Source organism: Muntiacus reevesi, chromosome 15 (assembly GCF_963930625.1).
Source record: "Muntiacus reevesi chromosome 15, mMunRee1.1, whole genome shotgun sequence".
NCBI lineage: Eukaryota > Metazoa > Chordata > Mammalia > Artiodactyla > Cervidae > Muntiacus > Muntiacus reevesi.
In genome coordinates this window covers 467,467-486,295 of record NC_089263.1, presented here as the reverse complement: position 1 = coordinate 486,295, position 18,829 = coordinate 467,467, and the positions used below count along the sequence as shown (strand labels likewise).

General features: G+C 42.0%; 1 protein-coding gene across 1 annotated transcript; it reads left to right on the top strand.

Annotated features, from left to right (window-relative positions):
* Positions 1-14,505: 14,505 nt before the first annotated feature.
* MAGEL2 (MAGE family member L2) lies at positions 14,506-18,593 on the top strand. Its single transcript, XM_065906395.1, has one exon. The coding sequence runs from the start codon at positions 14,605-14,607 to the stop codon at positions 18,154-18,156; it is 3,552 nt and encodes a 1,183-aa protein (XP_065762467.1). The 5' UTR covers positions 14,506-14,604; the 3' UTR covers positions 18,157-18,593.
* Positions 18,594-18,829: the final 236 nt, after the last annotated feature.

Here is an 18,829-nt window from a genome sequence, read left to right as displayed (position 1 = left end):
TTACCTTTAAAAATTAAAAATGCAATTGCCATGTGATCCAGAAATCCCAGTTCTGGGTATATATTCAACAAAGACAAAATCACTACCTGGAAAATATATATGTGCCTCCATGTTCATTGCAGCATTTTTACAGTAGCCAATACACAAAATAAAATTGAGTGTAGATCAGTGAATCTATAGAGAAAATGAGATGTGAGTAGGGTGTGTGTGTAAATAATGGACTATTATTCATCCATGAAAATCATTCTACCATTTTTTATAACACGGATGGACCATAGGACATTATGCTAAATAAGTTGGGCAGAGAAAGACAAATACTATATGATCTCTCTTATAAAAGAAACTGCATTCATAGTTATAGAAAAAAGACTGGTGTTGCCAGTGGTGGGGTGAAGAGTGGGCAAAATGTGTAAAGGTGGCCTCCCCAAAATAATAATGAAGGTAATGAGAGTAAAATAACATTTTCAGATAGGCAACAGCTGAGAAAATTTGTTTCTTGCAAATATTCACGGTAAGTAATATTAAGAAAATTTTCTCAGGCTGAAGGAAATTAATACTAGAAGAAATCTTGATATGCAGGAAGGAATGAAGGGAAATAGAAAGTACATATACAGTTATATGTGTGTATATATTTTTATATTTTATAAATGTAATGCAATATAAAATATAAAAAGACTTTAAAAACTATTCTGTTATATGTTATATGTACAATGTTTACAACAGTTTAATATGTAATATTTAATATAATGCATAAAAATATAATAAAAATTCATATACTTAAAATTGTATACACACACATATATATAGTATAGGCAGTCTATGATTTGTACAGTATTGTGTTGACTAAAACTTGTGTGTATCAGAACAACATTCTTCCAGTGTGCACAGGATTCAGTTAATATGGTTTTGTGCATAGTAAGAACTGTAATATATATATATATATATATATATATATATATATATATATATTTAATATAAATATAAATATAAATATAAATAAATATATATATATATATATATTGGATGACCTTCATCCATTTTACCCACACTTCACTGCTATCTCTGGCAACCACCAACTAGTTTTTTGTATATATCATACAGCATTTTAAAAAGGTTCTATAGACTCTGCCAGAAAATTACTAGATCTAATCAAGGAATATAGTAAAATTGCAGGATATAAAATTAACACACAGAAAGCTCTTGCATTCCTATACACTAACAATGAGAAAACAGAAAGAGAAATTAAGGAAACAATACCATTCACCACTGCAACAAAAAGATAAAATACTTAGGAGTATATCTACCTAAAGAAACAAAAGACCTATACATAGAAAACCATAAAACACTGATGAAAGAAATCAAAGAGGACACAAACAGATGGAGAAATATATCATGTTCATGGATTGGAAGAATCAATATTGTCAAAATGACTATAATACCCAAAGCAATCTATAGATTCAATGCAATCCCTATCAAGCTACCAATGGTACTCTTCACAGAACTAGAACAAATAATTTCACAATTCGTATGGAAATACAAAAAAACTTGAATAGCCAAAGCAATCTTGAAAAAGAATGGAACTGGAGGACTCAACCTGCCTGACTTCAGGCTCTACTACAAAGCCACAGTCATCAAGAGAGTATGGTACTGGCACAAAGACAGAAATATAGATCAATGGAACAAAATAGAAAGCCCAGAGATAAATTCATGTACCTATGGATACCTTATCTTCGACAAAGGAGGCAAGGATATACAATGGGAAAAAGACAATCTCTTTAACAAGTGGTGCTGGGAAAACTGGTCAACCACTTGTAAAAGAATGAAACTAGAATACTTTCTAACACCATACACAAAAATAAACTCAAAATGGATTAAAGATCTAAATGTAAGACCAGAAACTATAAAACTCCTAGAGGAGAACATAGGCAAAACACTCTCTGACATAAATCACAGCAGGACCCTCTATAACCCACCTCCCAGAGTTTTGGGAATGAAAGCAAAAATAAGCAAATGGGACCTAATGAAACTTAAAAGCTTTCGCACAACAAAGGAAATTATAAGCAAGGTGAAAAGACAACCTTCAGAATGGGAGAAAATAACAGCAAATGAAGCAACAAAGGATTAATCTCAAAAATGTACAAGCAACTCCTGCAGCTCAATTCCAGAAATATAAATGAGCCAATCAAAAAATGGGCCAAAGATCTAAACAGACATTTCTCCAAACAAGACATACAGATGGCTAACAAACACATGAAAAGATGCTCAACATCACTCATTATCAGAGAAATGCAAATCAAAACCACAATGAGGTTCCATCACACCCCAGTCAGGATGGCTGCTATCCAAAAGTCTACAAGCAATAAATGCTGGAGAGGGTGTGGAGAAAAGGGAACCCTCTTACAGTTTTGGTGGGAATGCAAATTAGTACAGCCGCTATGGAGAACAGTGTAGACATTCCTTAAAAAACTGGAAATAGAACTGCCATATGACCCAGCAATCCCACTTCTGGGCATACACGCTGAGGAAACCACATCTGAAAGAGACACATGCACCCCAATGTTCATCGCAGCACTGTTTATAATAGTCAGGACATGGAAGCTACCTAGATGCCCATCAGCAGACGAATGGATAAGGAAGCTGTGGAACATATACACCATGGAATAGTACTCAGCCATTAACAAGAATTCATTTGAATCAGTTCTAATGAGATGGATGGAACTGGAGCCCATTATACAGAGTGAATTAAGTCAGAAAGATAAAGACCAATACAGTATACTAATGCATATATATGGAATTTAGAAACATTGTAATGATAACTATGTTTATATGCAAAAGAGGAAAAGAGACACAGATGTACAGAACAGACTTTTGGACTCTGTGGGAGAAGGCGAGGGTGGGATGTTTTGAGAGAACAGCATCTAAACATGTATATTATCAAGGGTGAAACAGATCACCAGCCCAGGTTGGATGCATGAGACAAGTGCTCGGGGCAAGTGCACTGGCAAGACCCAGAGGGATGGGGTGGGGAGGGAAGTGGGAGGGGGGATCGGGATGGGGAATATATGTAAATCCATGGCTGATTCATGTCAATGTATGGCAAAAACCACTACAATATTGTAAAGTAATTAGCCTCCAACTAATCAAAATAAATGGGAAAATTTTAATCAAAAAAATAAAAAGGCAACTGACCATTTAAATCAAAATAAATAGCCATGTATTGTGGGGTGTTTAGCACATATAGAGGCAAAATAAATGGCATTAATAGCACAAAACTATGAAGAGTCTAAATAGGATTACATTGTTGACAAGCTGTTATATTACACATGAAGTAAATAAGATATTTGAATTTCATGTGGCTAAGTTAAAGGTGCATATTGTAATCTGTAGAGCACTATAAGAACATGAAGGAGGTATAAATTAAAAGCCAATACAGGAGATCAAATTGAATGCTAAAATATTTGATTGATCCTAAATGGGAAACAAAAAATTGATGGCAGACATTGAAAATAAATACCAGTATAGTCAACTTGCATCCTATTCTCTCATTGATTATAGTAAATATTAAGTGACCAACTACTCCATGAAAAGAGCAGAAATTAGCAGACAGGATTAATAAATCACAACTTAAGTGTGACTGTTAATTTTATGTGTGAACTTGACTGGGGCACATGGTGACCAGATTTGGTCAAACATCATTCTGGGTGTTTCTGTAGTTATTTTATATATGATTAACATTTAGGTCAGTAGATTCAGTTCAGTCACTCAGTCGTGTCCGACTCTGCGACCACATGGACTGCAGCATGCCAGGTCTCCCTGTCCATCACCAACTCCCGGAATTTATGCAAACTCATGTCCATTGAGTCAGTGATGCCATCCAACCATCTCATCCTCTGTCATTCCCTTCTCCTCCTGCCTTCAATCTTTCCCAGCATTAGTGTCTTTTCAAATGAGTCAGTTCTTCACATCAGGTGGCCAAAGTCACCTGTATAGAATATTGTCCTCCATAATGTGGATGAGTCTTATCTAAACAGTTGAATAACTAAATAGAACAAAAAGGCTGACTCTCCCCCCCAAGTAAGAGAGAATTGTTTCTGTCTAATGGCCTTGGAACTGGGACACTGGGTTTTGTGTTTTTTGTTTGTTTCTTTGTTTTTTGTTTTGCCTCTCTTTGGACTTGAGCTGCAACAACAGCTCTGAATGGGTTTCAAACCTGATGGCCCTCAGGTTGGAATTACACTCTTAGCTCTGCTGGTTTTCAGCCCTTCTAGTTCAGACCGAACTTAAATCATTTGCTCCTCTAGGTCTCCAGCCTGATGACTGACCCTGCAGATTTTTGGACTTGCCAGCCTCCATAATCACATGATAGTAATATCTCTATAATAAACCATAAATTACACACACACACACACACAAACACATACACTCACATACACATATATTTCCCATGGTAGAGTAACAGAAAAGTGTCACTTTATCAAAAATACATAATCACACACATAATGTGTGTTTCAACAAAAGATCTTATAATACATTAGATTAAATTTTTAAGTAAGGGAAGAAAGAAACAAATTCACCATCAAACAAATCCACCAAGTGTTAGATTCTTTCTAACCCTTTATGACTAATTGATAGAATAAAGAGATACAAAGAACCATCTATGATATAGAAGATGTGAACACCATGTTCAAATTTAATTGACCTAAGTGACAAATACTTGATTGGACAATGGCAGAACACGGTTTCTTATACACAGGACATTTTTCAAAGTATACCTTGTGTTGAGCACTAAATTCATGCCTTAATACATTTACAATAGCTGAAATAATATCAGCAATATTCTCTGATCACAGATTACAGTGGATTGAAATCAATGTTAAGAAAATATGCATAGTATATACAAAAGTTTGAATAATAAGCAACGTATTTCCAAATAACATATAAATCAAATGAAACAAAGCATAAAATATTTTGAAATGAATGATAATTAAAACATATCAAAATTCATAATATACTTCTAAAGTAAGACTGAAAGAGATATTTGTAGTTTTCATTACCTATGCTTCAAAAGAGGGGCTTCACAGGTGGTTCAGTGGGTAAAGTACCTACCTGCAATACAGGAGACACTGGAGATATGGGTTCAATTCCTGGGTTGGGAAGATCCCCTGGAAGAGGGCACAGCAACCCACTTCAGTATCTTGCTGAGAGAATCCCCGTTAACAGAGGAACCTGGCGGGCTACAGTCCATGGGAGTCACAAAGAGTTGGACATGACTGAAGTGACTGAGTATGGTACAGCAGTACAAAGAGGGGGCTTCCCAGGTGGCACTAGTGGCAAAGAACCTGCCTGCCAATGCAGGAGACTTAAGAGACTTGAGTTAGATCCCTGGGTCAGGAAGATCCCCTGCAGCAGGGCATGGCAGCCCACTCCAGTATTCTTGCCTGAAGAGTCTCCAGTGACAGAGGAGCCTGGTGGGGCCACAGTCCATAGGGTCACAAAGAGTTGGACATGATTGAAGCAACTTGGCAGGCATGCACGCACTACAAAAAAGAATCTATTTAAAATAAATTACCTATGCTTGCATGTTACCAATATAGAAAAAGAATAAATAAAAATTAAAGTAGAAGAATGAATAGAATAGAATTAAGGTTTGAAATAAATGAAAAAGACAACCAATCAACAATGGAGACCATCACACATCACTTATTTTGTGAAAAGACTGTGAAAATGAGTACCCTCTAGAAATACTAATAAAAGGAGAAAGAAAGCAAAAGAGAGAGAACAAATCACTTATGACAGGAGAGACAATACTGACTATTTTACAGTCATTAAAAGGATAATAAAGGAACATTTTATTGATTTTGATTTCCATTTAATAAAGAACATCATTAACTTAAAGCTGTTTAAAAATTACCAAATTGTTAAATGTTAATAAAGGCAGATTAATATATTTAAGTTGACAACTTAGATGAAACAGAAAAAAATCCTTAGAAACAAAAATTACCCAAACTGGCAAATGATAAAATTGAAAATCTGAGCAATGTAATTTTTAAGGTGATCATGCATCTGGCAGCTCAAAACAGAACAGATTTTGGACTCTGTGGGAGAAGGTGAGGGTGGGATGTTTAGAGAGAACAGCATCGAAACATGTATATTATCAAGGGTGAAACAGATCACCAGCCCAGGTTGGATGCATGAGACCAGTGCTCGGGCCTGGTGCACTGGGAAGACCCAGAGGGATTGAGTAGAGAGGGAGACGGGAGAGGGCATCGGGATGGGGAATACATGTAAATCCATGGCTGATTCATGTCAATGTATGACCAAAACTACTACAATATTGTAAAGTAATTAGCCTCCAACTAATAAAAATAAATTAAAAAAAATAATACTATAAAAAAATTCCTGTGCTATTATCACACCAACAAAGTCCAAGATATGATTAAGCAAAATATAAAAACAAACAAATAAACAAAAACCAGCAGTAAAACATCAGCAGAACTAAAAAATTGGAAACAGAATGAAATACACAAAGAAGATACATTGTGTTGGCCAAAAAGTCAGCTCGGGTTTTTCTGTAACATCTTTTAGAAAAATCTGAATGAATTTTTGGCCAACCCAATAGGAATAATTTCCAAGTACAACAACTTAGGAAGTTGGTTTTGGCAGTTTCTAATGAAATTAAATATGCTCTTATACAATTCAGCAATTTTCTCCCTGGAATTCATGTAAATGACTTGAAATGTATGCCAGCACAGAAATCTTCATGCAAATGTTTATAACAGCTTTATTCATAATTGTCCAAACTTTGAAGCTCCTAGCATCTCTACAATAAGTGAATGCTAATAAACTATGGCACCTCCACACAGTAGAATATTATACCAAGATGAAAAGAAATGAGTCACCTACACATGGAAGTTTATGGCAGCTTTATGTACATTTGTCAAAATTTGGAAACAACTGAGGTGCCCTTTCGCAGGTGAATAGATAAATAGTGACACATTGGAATATTATTCAATGTTAAAAATGAAGCAATCTCACAAGCTCACAAGAGCTTGGAAGAATTAATTGCACATTAGTAGGTGAAAAAAGCCAACTTGAAAAGTTTATGTATGATTCCAAGTATATGGTATTGTGGAAAAGGCAAATCGATGGAGACATTAAAATTGTCAGTATTTTCCAGGGGATAGGGCGTAGGAAGGGTGCTTTCCAGACAGCACAATGGGAGTGATACCAGAGATGTGGATTCCATCTATGAGTCAGAAAGATGCCTTGGATTAGGAAATGGCAACCCACTTCCGTATTCATACCTGGAAAATTTCATGGACAGAGGAGTCTGGTGGGCTACAGTCCATGGGCTTACAAAGAGTTGGGCACAACTGAGTGACTGAATGCACATGCACACACACAGACACACACAGTGAATATCAGAGCACAGAGGATTTTTAGGATAGTGAAATTATTCTTGTATGTCATAAAGGTGAACACATGTCATCATATGTTGTCAAAAACCCATAGAACTCCCAAGAGGGAAACTTAAACTACAGACTTTGGATGATAGTGATGTTTCTATGTAAAGTGACAGTTGCTCAGCTGTGTCCAACTCTTTGTGACCCCATGGACTATATAGTCTATGGAATTCTCCAGGCCAGAATACTGGAGTAGGTAGCCTTTCCCTTCTCCAGGGGAATCTTCCCAACCCAGGTCTCCCACATTGCAGGTGGATTCTTTACTAGCTGAGCCACAAGGGAAGCCCATTTCTATATAGGTTCATAAACACTGGGAGAAATTGTGTTTCTGTGTGGAATGGCCAAAGATTTTATGAGAACCCTAAATTTCCCCCTCAATTTTGGAGGAATCTACAACTGCTCAAAAATGATCTATTAATAAACAAACATACAGACAAAAAAAAATTGATACACCATTTCTTACCCACTATTAATAGAATGCCTAAAACCAAAACGGCCAAACACATTCATTTTTGGCAAGGATGAGGAGCAAATGTAACACTCATACATTGCTCAGAGGAGCACAGAATTATACAGTCACAGTTTCAAATCTGCTAAAATGACCAAAGGACTTCCCTGATGGCTCAGTGGGAAAAGAACCCACTGGCAGTGCAGGATACACAACAGACACAGGCTCATTCCCTGGGTCAGGAAGATCCGCCGAAGGAGGGCATGGCAACCCACTCCAGTATTTTTGCCTGGAGAATCTGATAGTGAGAGGAGCCTGGTGGGCTACAGTCCACAGGACTGCAAAGAGTCAGACAAGACTAAAGCAACTGAGCATGTTTATAGAATGACTAAAATAAATTGAAAAAAAAAAGACTGACAATTCAAAATCTTGAAATGCTGCCAAGCACCTGGAATTCTCACACATTCTGGAAGAGTGTACATAAAACATTCTAACCCAACTATGGATAACTGTCATAACTCCTTATAAACACACAGACACACACACAGACACACACAGACACACACACACACACACACACACCTACTCTATCACCCAATCACAGTCTGGCATTTGACAAAGATACATGAAAATGAGGAATTTTATAGAAATTTTCAAACAACAATTTTATATTATCCCCAAAATATAGATATCTGAATGCCAACAGGTAATAGGTAAATGAACTGGACAGTTCATATAGGAATTGTAGTTGGCCATAGAAAGTAGCAAACTTCTAATATAAGTAATATGTTTAATTCTAAAAAAGTTAAATCCAGACACTTTAAAAAGAATATGTACTCGGGTAGAGAGGGAGGTGGGAGGGGGGATCGGGATGGGAAATACATGTAAATCCATGGCTGATTCATGTCAATGTATGACAAAAACCACTACAATATTGTAAAGTAATTAGCCTCCAACTAATAAAAATAAATGAAAAAAATATGCGCTATACTAATTGGATTTATATGAAATTCAGTAATAGGTAGAGCTGATATTTGGTGAAATAAATCAGGAAGTGGTTCCTTTGTACACGAAAAGATGTTCAGCATCACTAATTATTAGAGAAATGCTAAAGAAAACCATAGTGACATTTCACCTCGCATCAGTCAGAATGAACACCATCAAAAAGTCTACATTAACAATTGCTGGAGAAAAGGGAACCCACCTACACTGTTAGTTTGTTGCTGCAAGCACTATGGAAAACATATGTGGAGATAGCTAGTGGGGACCTGCTGCTTAGCATAGGAGCTCAGCTTGGTGCTCAGTGGTGAGCTAGATGGGTGTAATGTCGGGGAGGGAGACCCAAGACGGAAAGGACACATGGACACTTATACTTGATCCACTTTGTTGTACAGTAGAAACTAACACAATATCATTAAGCAACTATACCCCAATAAAATTAAAAAAAAAAAAAAAAAAAAAACACCTGAAAACAGAGTTTCCATATGATCCAGTGACTCCACTGGAGAAATTAGAGAAAACTCTAATTTGAAAAGATACATGTATCCCCAAGTTTTGTTGTTGTTGTTTAGTTGTTAAGTCATGTCAAACTCTTTTGCAATCCTGTGGACTATAGCCACCAGGCCCCTCTGCTCATGGGATTTCCCAAGCAAGAATACTGGAGTGAGTTATCATTTCCTTCTCCAGGGGATATTCCTGACTCAGAGAATGAACCTCATCTCCTGCTTGGCAGGTGGATTCCTTACAACAGAACCACCAGGGAAGCCCAACCCCAATCTTTACAGTAGCACTATATACAATAGCTGGGACATATAAATAATTCACGTGTACATCAACACATAAATAAAGAAGAGGTGAGTGTGGGATGTTTCGAAAGAACAGCATGTATATTATCTACGGTGAAACAGATTACCAGCCCAGGTGGGATGCATGAGTCAAGTGCTCGGGCCTGGTGCACTGGGAAGACCCAGAGGAATCGGGTGGAGAGGGAGGTGGGAGGGGGGATCAGGATGGGGAATACGTGTAACTCTATGGCTGATTCATATCAATGTATGACAAAACCCACTGAAAAAAAAAAAACTAAATAAAAAAAAAAAAAAGAAGGTGTGGAACACAATGGAATATTACTCCACCATAAAAATGAACCAAATTTGCAGCAACATGGGTGGCCTAGAGATTATTATTCCAAGTAAATTAAAGTAAGTCAGACAAAGAAAGACATGATATAACTTTTATGTCAAATCTCAAAAATATAATATTAATGATTCTATATACAAAACAGAAACAAACTCACAGATATAAAAATCTAACTTATGGCTACCAAAAGGGAGAGAGTCATCGGGAGGGGATAATCAGGGGTACAGGGTTAACAAATGCAGAATACTCTTCATAAAATGAGTGAGCAGGAAGAATTTATTGTTTAGTTCAGGGAAATATATTGAATATCTTATAACCCATAATAGGAAGTGATCTGAAAAAAAAATAGTGGTTGCCTTTGGAGGAGAAGGAATTGATTGGACCTTTATTTGATAAGACTTTCATCTTGTTTTGACAGATGGCTACTTGGTAACAAAGTTCATTTAACAGAATGCTGTATATCTATGTATCTAATTGTATGCTAGGACTTCCCATGTGTCTCAGTGGTAAAGAATCCGCTTGCTAATACAGAAGAAATGGGTTTGACCTTTGGGTCAGGATGATCACCTGGAGAAGCAAATGGCAACCCACTCCAGTATTCTTGTATGGGGAATCTCATGAACAGAAGAGCTTGATGGGCTACAGTCCATAGGGTCATGAAACAGTTGGACACAACTTAGCAAATAAACAGCAACAAGATGGCATGTTAATTATATTTTAAATTAAAAGAAAGTTTTGGCAGCACCAGTGTAATGGCCAAGAATGCTCCCTTTTGGCAAAAAAGAGATCAGGTCTCAGTTTCAGATTCTGCTGTAGATTGCTGGATCTGCCACGAGTTAATTACCATCTGAAGCCTCAATTTCGTGATGTGTAAAATGGGGCCAAATACTTGTGGATTTTGTGAGAAATATGCAATATGTAGAAAGCTTGCAGGATGGCATTTGGTCAAGTAATAACAATTCAACAAACAGCAGTTACACTATTTTTGTGAACCCCTTGAAATTCTTCTTTCAAATATCTGTACTTTTGACATACCCTGATTTTTTTTTTCTTTTAGTGTTCCATCTATCTGGAGAACATGTATGAATTTCCTATAGCTTTAGATTTTTTTTCTTTTTTTTTTCTTTTCATTGCTACTGCCAGAATCACAACCCCACCCCTCCCACTCCAAGTGGAAGTGAATTATTTGCATAGACTACAATCAATATGAGTTTTAAACAGTGCAAACTACTTTATTGCACTAAAAATAGCATATTCACATCCCTCTGTATCTGTAAAATTTGATGTCAGATTTTTCTCTGAACACAGCACCATGTCAAGTATATACTAAATCCTTAATAAAAGACATTTCATAAATAAATAATTTTACTTTATGAAAATCATAACTATTTTACTGACATCCATTTTTATACCAAGTCTAAAGCTATCACAGAATGAAAGATGGGCACTTCTAGTGCTAATCTTACACTTTCATCCACTAGCTGCTTATTGAACACTCAGAATGGGCTGGAGATGCAAGAGTGAACAAAAAAGACTCAAGTATGCAAGGAGATACTATGCTTGCTGTGATCCAGAAAATAAAGAAATGTACAGAAACTTCATTCATCTGGCCAGTAATTTCCGACTCCTATTTGTGTCTCCTCATTTCTCCTACCCCAATCTTTTCCATTACTTTTGTTACCCTTCTGTTTTATACTTAGGAAATACTGAAAGTTCTTTCTGATTAGGAAGCAGACAGACACCTACATTCCATGAATGTTTTGTGTATATGTTTTTCCTTTCTGATGCACCTTCATGAGAAGAAAGGACAGAAATTTGACAACACTTGGGTCAGAGGTATGGAGATAAGAGAGCAAACACACAAAAGGATGGTGGGAACTTCGGGAAGTTGGAAAATTCCACAAGGAGAAGAGGGGGGTTTTGAAGATCTATTTAAGGCTTTTGGTTCACATCTATTAGACTGAGGACATTATTGGGAATGCTTTTATAAAAACAGTCAACCCTCAAAATGGTCAATATTTCACTTAATTCTTCAGGTGTGACTCATACTGGAAGTAGGAAATTTTGGGGTGGCTAGTTTGTCAAGTCACCTGGGTCTGAGATCAGTGACTGTCTAAAATAGGCATATTATTTTCCAGGGAAGAAAAAACCTAATTCACTCATCATTACTTGACCCACCAGAATCACTGGGTACTTATGCCTTAATTTTTCTCAGATAGTTCAGTGAAATTACCAAGAGTTGCAAAGGTGCTACTTTAACTACTTTCCATTTATAATGGCATCTAAATCCCCCATATAATTCCTGATAATTTTTTAGGCTTCCATATAAGTCCCAAGTATAAAGTGAGGGTAAAGGATTTTGATATGAAGGATTTGGTGGGAGTTGACATTGTGTGGCAGTGCTATTCATTAAGCCCCAGCCTCTGTGAGAACAATTGGGCCCTGCTGGCAATCATTTACTCTGTGGGATGACCCACAGCATGATGGGCCAAAGGTTAAATCCACCATAAACCTGAAAAACAAATGGTTAGTGGGAGAACTTAATTTCTGATGAATTTATATATCAGAACTAGAGGAAGAAGAAATGTGCTTTAATGAGGGTAGAAATGTCACTGGCTGAAAAATAAACTGATTTTCCTAAAGCTATCCACAGCCAGCAACTGGTATGTGACAGGGTTGATAATAGGGAAACATGAGGGTGACGGTTGACAGACGGCCACTGTGAACTAGTCAGTTCTTAACCTCATCAAACTGAGAACTCTTTTATGTACTATTATCAACCCATGAGAGAGACCCAAACCATGATACATGGTGTGTCCATTCTTCAGAAGCATCTTTCCGTGAGCATGGAGGCATGATACATCATCAGGCACCAGGGTAGAACTACTGTTCCTGAAAAGAAGATACTCCTAGGGGATAAAAATTCTGATTTCTCATCCCTTCAACTGCCAGAAAAACTACTGAAACCTCACTCTGAAATTATAATTTCATTATTTAAGGCAGTAATAAACTTGGGCATATATTTATGTTTTCATTGGGATTCATAAATTACTACATTTGAGGACTACTAGCTAACAGTACTGCAGGAGGAGTGGGGTTTAGCCTTCATCATTCTCATCTGCCCCCTTGTGGTATCTTTCACATTTTTTTTTTTTTTTTTTTGGTCACTTCAGACTCTTGCCCTAGACTGCAAATATCCTCTGCTAAACTAAACACCCTTGATATTTAATAATTTGTATATTTCCAGGAAACTATTCAAAAGGAGCTGACTGTTATTTCCATTCAGCATGACATAGTATACTGTTACTCAATGCATTTGATATTTTCTACTTTATCTGTTAATACATTGCTTGTTTAATTTTAAGCTAAATTTCCACACACACACACACAATTCTGTGTGTTGCTGTCTATCTGTTTTCCCTATATATGAACTGTGGGTTTATTCATTCCCCTATTTTATTGATTTCTAGTGCATTTATTTGTTGTCATTGTTACAATTTCTTTCTTGTTCTGCAACTGAAAAACAAGCAGCAGGAAACCTACCTTGTTCTTTCATTCCATTTACTCCACAGGAATTTCCCCCATACTAAAAATGCTATCTCTCATGGACGTCTGGAACATCTCAACTTCCAGGGTCACTTTCCTTATCTGTCTATTCTTGGATGTCCTTTTTCCGCCTGTGTCTGAAAATGCCTGCAAGTTCCAAGACCTACCTCAGTAATTTCACTCTAAATCTCACTCTTCTGCACCACGATCCCTGCAGCAGCTCTATTTCCATGAGGAGTATCTGAATCCTAATTCAGTTTTCTTCTGAATCCCAAGCTTTTATACAGAAGTGTCTGCAGGCTATTCTCTTTGACAGGTCCACAGGACTGTAAATGCCTGTGTCCCACCCGATACTCATCCATTTCTCTTCCTTAGGCGCCTCCAGTGTGTCGCTGTGAGAATCACCTACCCTAGCAATTTATCCACTTTCCCAGGACTTCTCCTCTTTCACATTTACATTAAAATATAATAGCTGTCTACTGTGAATCTTGAGATATATATGTATGCGTATGTGTGTGTGTATTTTCTTTTCTTCCCTCTGGCTCCCGTTTTGCTGTATCTGAGCTCAGACCACACCATCTTCCCCCTCATGGATACCTTCCATGTTCCCAGTGGTCTGTTCCCAACTCTATACTGCAGCACAGGGATTTCTAAAACATAAATCTGTCCCTGTCACTCCCCTGTGAAAACTCGCCCGTGGGGAATCTGACCAGGCTGCATTTGGGGACTGGGCAGAGTGAGCAGGGATCTCGTGTCAGCTAGGGTTTCTGGTAGACGCCCCTCTGCACTATCCACTTGTGGTGGTCGGGGGCGGGGAAGGGGCGGGATTGGGCCCCCTTCCCCCCTCCTCCTTACTGCGGAAAGCTGCAGAGCTAAGGGCACTCACTTCCTATTCACCAGTCAGCAGGGAGGACTCCTCTCAGCAGCCACGTAGGCATTCTCTTCTCTCTGGAGGAAAAGGCCCAGCAGCTGTCGGAGGAAAAGGCTCACCAGCTGTCAGAGCAAAAGGACATGTCGCAGCTAAGTAAGAATCTGGGAGACCCGAGTCCCCCGGAGGAGGCCCCTAAGCCCACGGTCTATAGCCGCCCTACGGTTCTGATGCGGGCCCCGCCCGCCTCCTCGCGGGCCCCTCCAGTCCCGTGGGACCCACCTCCGATTGATTTGCAGGCTTCACTGGCCGCTTGGCAGGCACCGCAGCCTGCTTGGGAGGCTCCGCAGGGCCAGCCACCTGCCCCCGTGGCGCCCATGTCCCAGCCTCCATCCCTAGGGGGCCCGATGGTCCAGGCTCCCCCTCTGGGGGGCCCGATGGGCAAGCCTCCGACTCCCGGAGTCTTGATGATCCATCCTCCCCCTCCGGGAGCCCCGCTGGCCCAGCCTCCAACTCCGGGGGTCCTGATGATGCATCCTTCGGCTCCCGGAGCCCCCATGGCACATCCTCCTCCTCCGGGGACCCCGATGGCACATCCTCCTCCTCCCGGGACCCCGATGGCCCATCCTCCTCCTCCTGGGACCCCGATGGTGCACCCTCCTCCTCCGGGGACTCCGATGGCGCACCCTCCTCCTCCGGGGACCCCAATGGCACATCCTCCTCCTCCGCCGGCGACCCCAATGGCCCATCCTCCCCCTCCGGGGACCCCGATGGCACAGCCTCCAGCTCCGGGAGTCCTGATTCCCCAGCCTCTGACTCCAGGAGTCCTGATGGTTCAGCCTCCTGCTCCGGGAGCTCCGATAGCCCAGCCTCCGCCTCCGCCACCCCTGATGGCCCAGCCTCCTCCTCTAGGAGCCCCGATGGCCAAGCCTCCAGGTCCTGGAGTCCTGATGATCCATTCTGCAGGCTCGAGACCTCCGATCACCCAGCCTCCAGCGACAGCAGCTCCGATAGTTCAGCCGCCGGCGCCGGCCCCACCTGCGCAGCCTATGGCTTCCTGGGCCCCACAGGCTCAGCCTCTGATCCTGCAGATCCAGTCACAGGTTATAAGGGCTCCTCCGCCGGTTCCCCAGGGCCCACAGGCCCCACCGGCGCAGCTGGCCACTCCCCCGGGCTGGCAGGCAACCTCGCCGGGCTGGCAGGCCCCACCACAGGGTTGGTCGGCCACACCCCTGGGCTGGTCGACCACACAGGTCACCTGGCCAGGTCCAACGATTGCTTGGCAGGCACCTCTACCTGTGCGCCCTGGCCCACCACCCATCCGACCTGGCCCACCACCCATCCGCCCGGGCCCACCGCCCATTCGCCAGGCCCCACCCCCAATACGCCAGGCACCACCACTGATCCGCCAGGCACCACCACCCATCCGCCCTGCCCCACAGGTCCTGGCCACCCCGCCGCCTCTCTGGCAGGCCCTGCCGCCCCCGCCACCACTGCGGCAGGCCCCGCAAACTCGACTGCCTACCCCGCAGTTGAGGGCGGCCCCACCAATTCGGGCGGCCCCCCAGGTGCCAACAGCACCCCCAGCACCGCAGATGCCGACTGCACCTCCTGCTGTCCCGCAGGCGCCCCCGACGGTGATGCCGGCCCCTCTACCGGCCCCACTGTCGGCTCCTCAGGCTGTGCACTGCCCGCCCATCATCTGGCAGGCACCGAAAGGCCAAGCTCCGGTGCCGCAGGAGATGCCAACATCCATGGAGTTCCAGGAAGTGCAGCAAGCCCAGGCCAGCCTGGTCTGGCAGGCTCCAAAGGCCCAGGGGCAATTCTGGCAGTCCCTGCCCACCCAGGAGGCCCAGAGGCAGGGCCCACCACTGGTTCAGCTGGAGCAGCCCTTTCAGGGGACCCCTGCCTCCCAAAAGGCCCTGCAAATCCAGCTATCCACCCAGCAGGCCCAGCTCTCGAGCTCGCAGGGAGAGCTGCCATCCATGCAACTCCAGCCCTCCTGGCAGGGCCCCCCTGCAGCCCTGCAGGGCCAGCCTGGAGCCCCCTTAGCAGGGGCAAATTTTCCCATGGGCTCTGCTAAATCATTGATGACTCCATCAGGAGAATCTAGGGCTTCTTCTATAGACCGAAGGACCTCTTCAAAAGATCGTAGGACCTCTTCAAAGGAACGCAAGGCTCCTCTAAAGGACCGGATGATCTTTGGTGGCACTTTCTATGCTCCCAGGGCAATGCCAACTGCTGGAGCACACCTGCCGACTCCCTGGAAAAACTTTCCTGCCACATCTGAGACCTTTAACGCCACCCCAAGGGTCTTTCCATCTACCTCCCAGTTCCAGCCTGCCTCTTCTAATGCCTTCAAGGGCCCATCTGCCATCTCAGAGGCCCCAAAGTCACTGCCATTTACTCTGCAGGATCCGTTTGCCTGCATTGAGGCCCTGCCTGCAATCCCATGGGTTCCACAACCCAATGTGAATTCCTCAAAGGCGTCCAAGGCAGGACCCAGTATCCTGATGGCAACAGCAGCTACCCCCCAGGTGATGGCTATCACTCAAGAGGCCTCAAAGACCTCCACTGAGCCACCACGTCGCTCAGGCAAGGCCACCCGGAAGAAGAAGCATCTGAATACAGAAGAGGGGGATGGCAGTAGCAAGATGCTGAACATGTGTCACTGGCAGGCCCCCAGGCGGTGGGAAAGTCTAGATTTGAACGACTGGGAGCTGCAAGCCCCCATCCAATTCCTGTGTGATTGGGAGGGCCCAAGCACCTCCCGAATCCTGAGTGGCTGGGAGGGCCTGAGTACCTCCCAGATCCTGAGTGGCTGGGAAGGGCCCAGCACTTCTTGGGCCCTGAGTGCCTGGGAAGGCCCAAGCACCTCAAGGGCCCTGGGTCTCTGGGAAAGCCCAGTTAGCCCTCCGTCCTTGATCATCCCTGAGCTGCCTACTCTTGCTCAGGGATTTGGTGCCACCCAATATGATCCCAAGCTGGAGACTCAACCACTGTCTCCCTTGGATGAGCGAGCAAATGCACTGGTGCAGTTCCTCTTGGTTAAGGACCAAGCCAAGGTGCCCATTAAGCGCTCAGAGATGGTGAAATTCATCATCCGTGAATATAAAGATGAGTGCTTAGAAATCATCAGCCGTGCCAGCCACAAGCTGGAGTGTGTTTTTGGTTATCAGTTGAAGGAAATTGATCCCAAAAACCACTCTTATATTCTCATCAACAAGGGTCGAAAGGGTGACACAGGTGCATCCTATTTGGACAGGCCCAAGTTAGGCCTCCTGATGGTGGTTCTGAGCCTCATCTTTATGAAAGGCAATTGTGTCAGGGAGGACCTGATCTTTACTTTTCTGTGCAAATTAGGGCTGAATATCCGGGAGACACATGGTCTCTTCGGAAATACAAAGAAGCTCATCACCGAAGTGTTTGTAAGGGAGAAGTACCTGGAGTACAGGCGAATCCCCTTTACTGAGCCAGAAGAGCATGAGTTCCTCTGGGGCCCCCGAGCATTCCTTGAAACCAGCAAGATGATTGTCCTGAAGTTTTTGGCCAGGCTGTATAAGAAAGATCCATGGTGCTGGCCATACCAGTACTATGAAGCACTGGCAGAGTGTGAGTCTGAAGATCTGGATGAGGATGAGTCTGACCCTGATGATAAAACCGATGACCCCACCAGCAACCCCCCTCACCATTAATGTTGTTTAGCAGATATCTCACGGTTTCTTTGGGTCCCCGGCCTAAGGCCACTGACAGGGTGGGGTGGGGGGGACGTTTTGTTTCTGGTGTTTCTGTTCAAGTTCTGTGTGTGTAAGTTTGGATTTCAGTTTGCTTTTGTATCTGCCAAAGCTTTGTACATTTTCATGTGGTGTTGATTTCAACTGGCTATTGTTCTATTTGGTATTTTGGCATCTGTATTTTTAACTGAGATCTGTGATTCTCTGTTTTGTGTTATAATTGTTATGTTTTGGTATCAGAGTTGTGCTGGCTTTGTGAAATGAATTGAGAAGCTATCCATCTCATTCTGGTACAGATTATGTAGCATCAAAATAGGCTGTTCTTTGAATGTCCAAATGACTCATCAGTAAAAGCTGTCTGCAGAAAAGTAAATATCTATATCTATATATAAATATAATTTCAGCATAATATGGAAGTGTTTGTCTTTATTCTAATTTTTATTCTAGGTACTGGAAGCCAAGTTTTACCATACTCTCCAAATACAGCTGAACATCAAGACAACTTCCAGTAATAGTAGATACCACGGTGACAGAACTGTTTTTTCAAAACAGTGCTACATGTGTTATAATTATGCAGTAATTGCAGTGGGAGTTGGAATGTAAGATTAAAGCAAGAGTAAGGCTTCACACATCA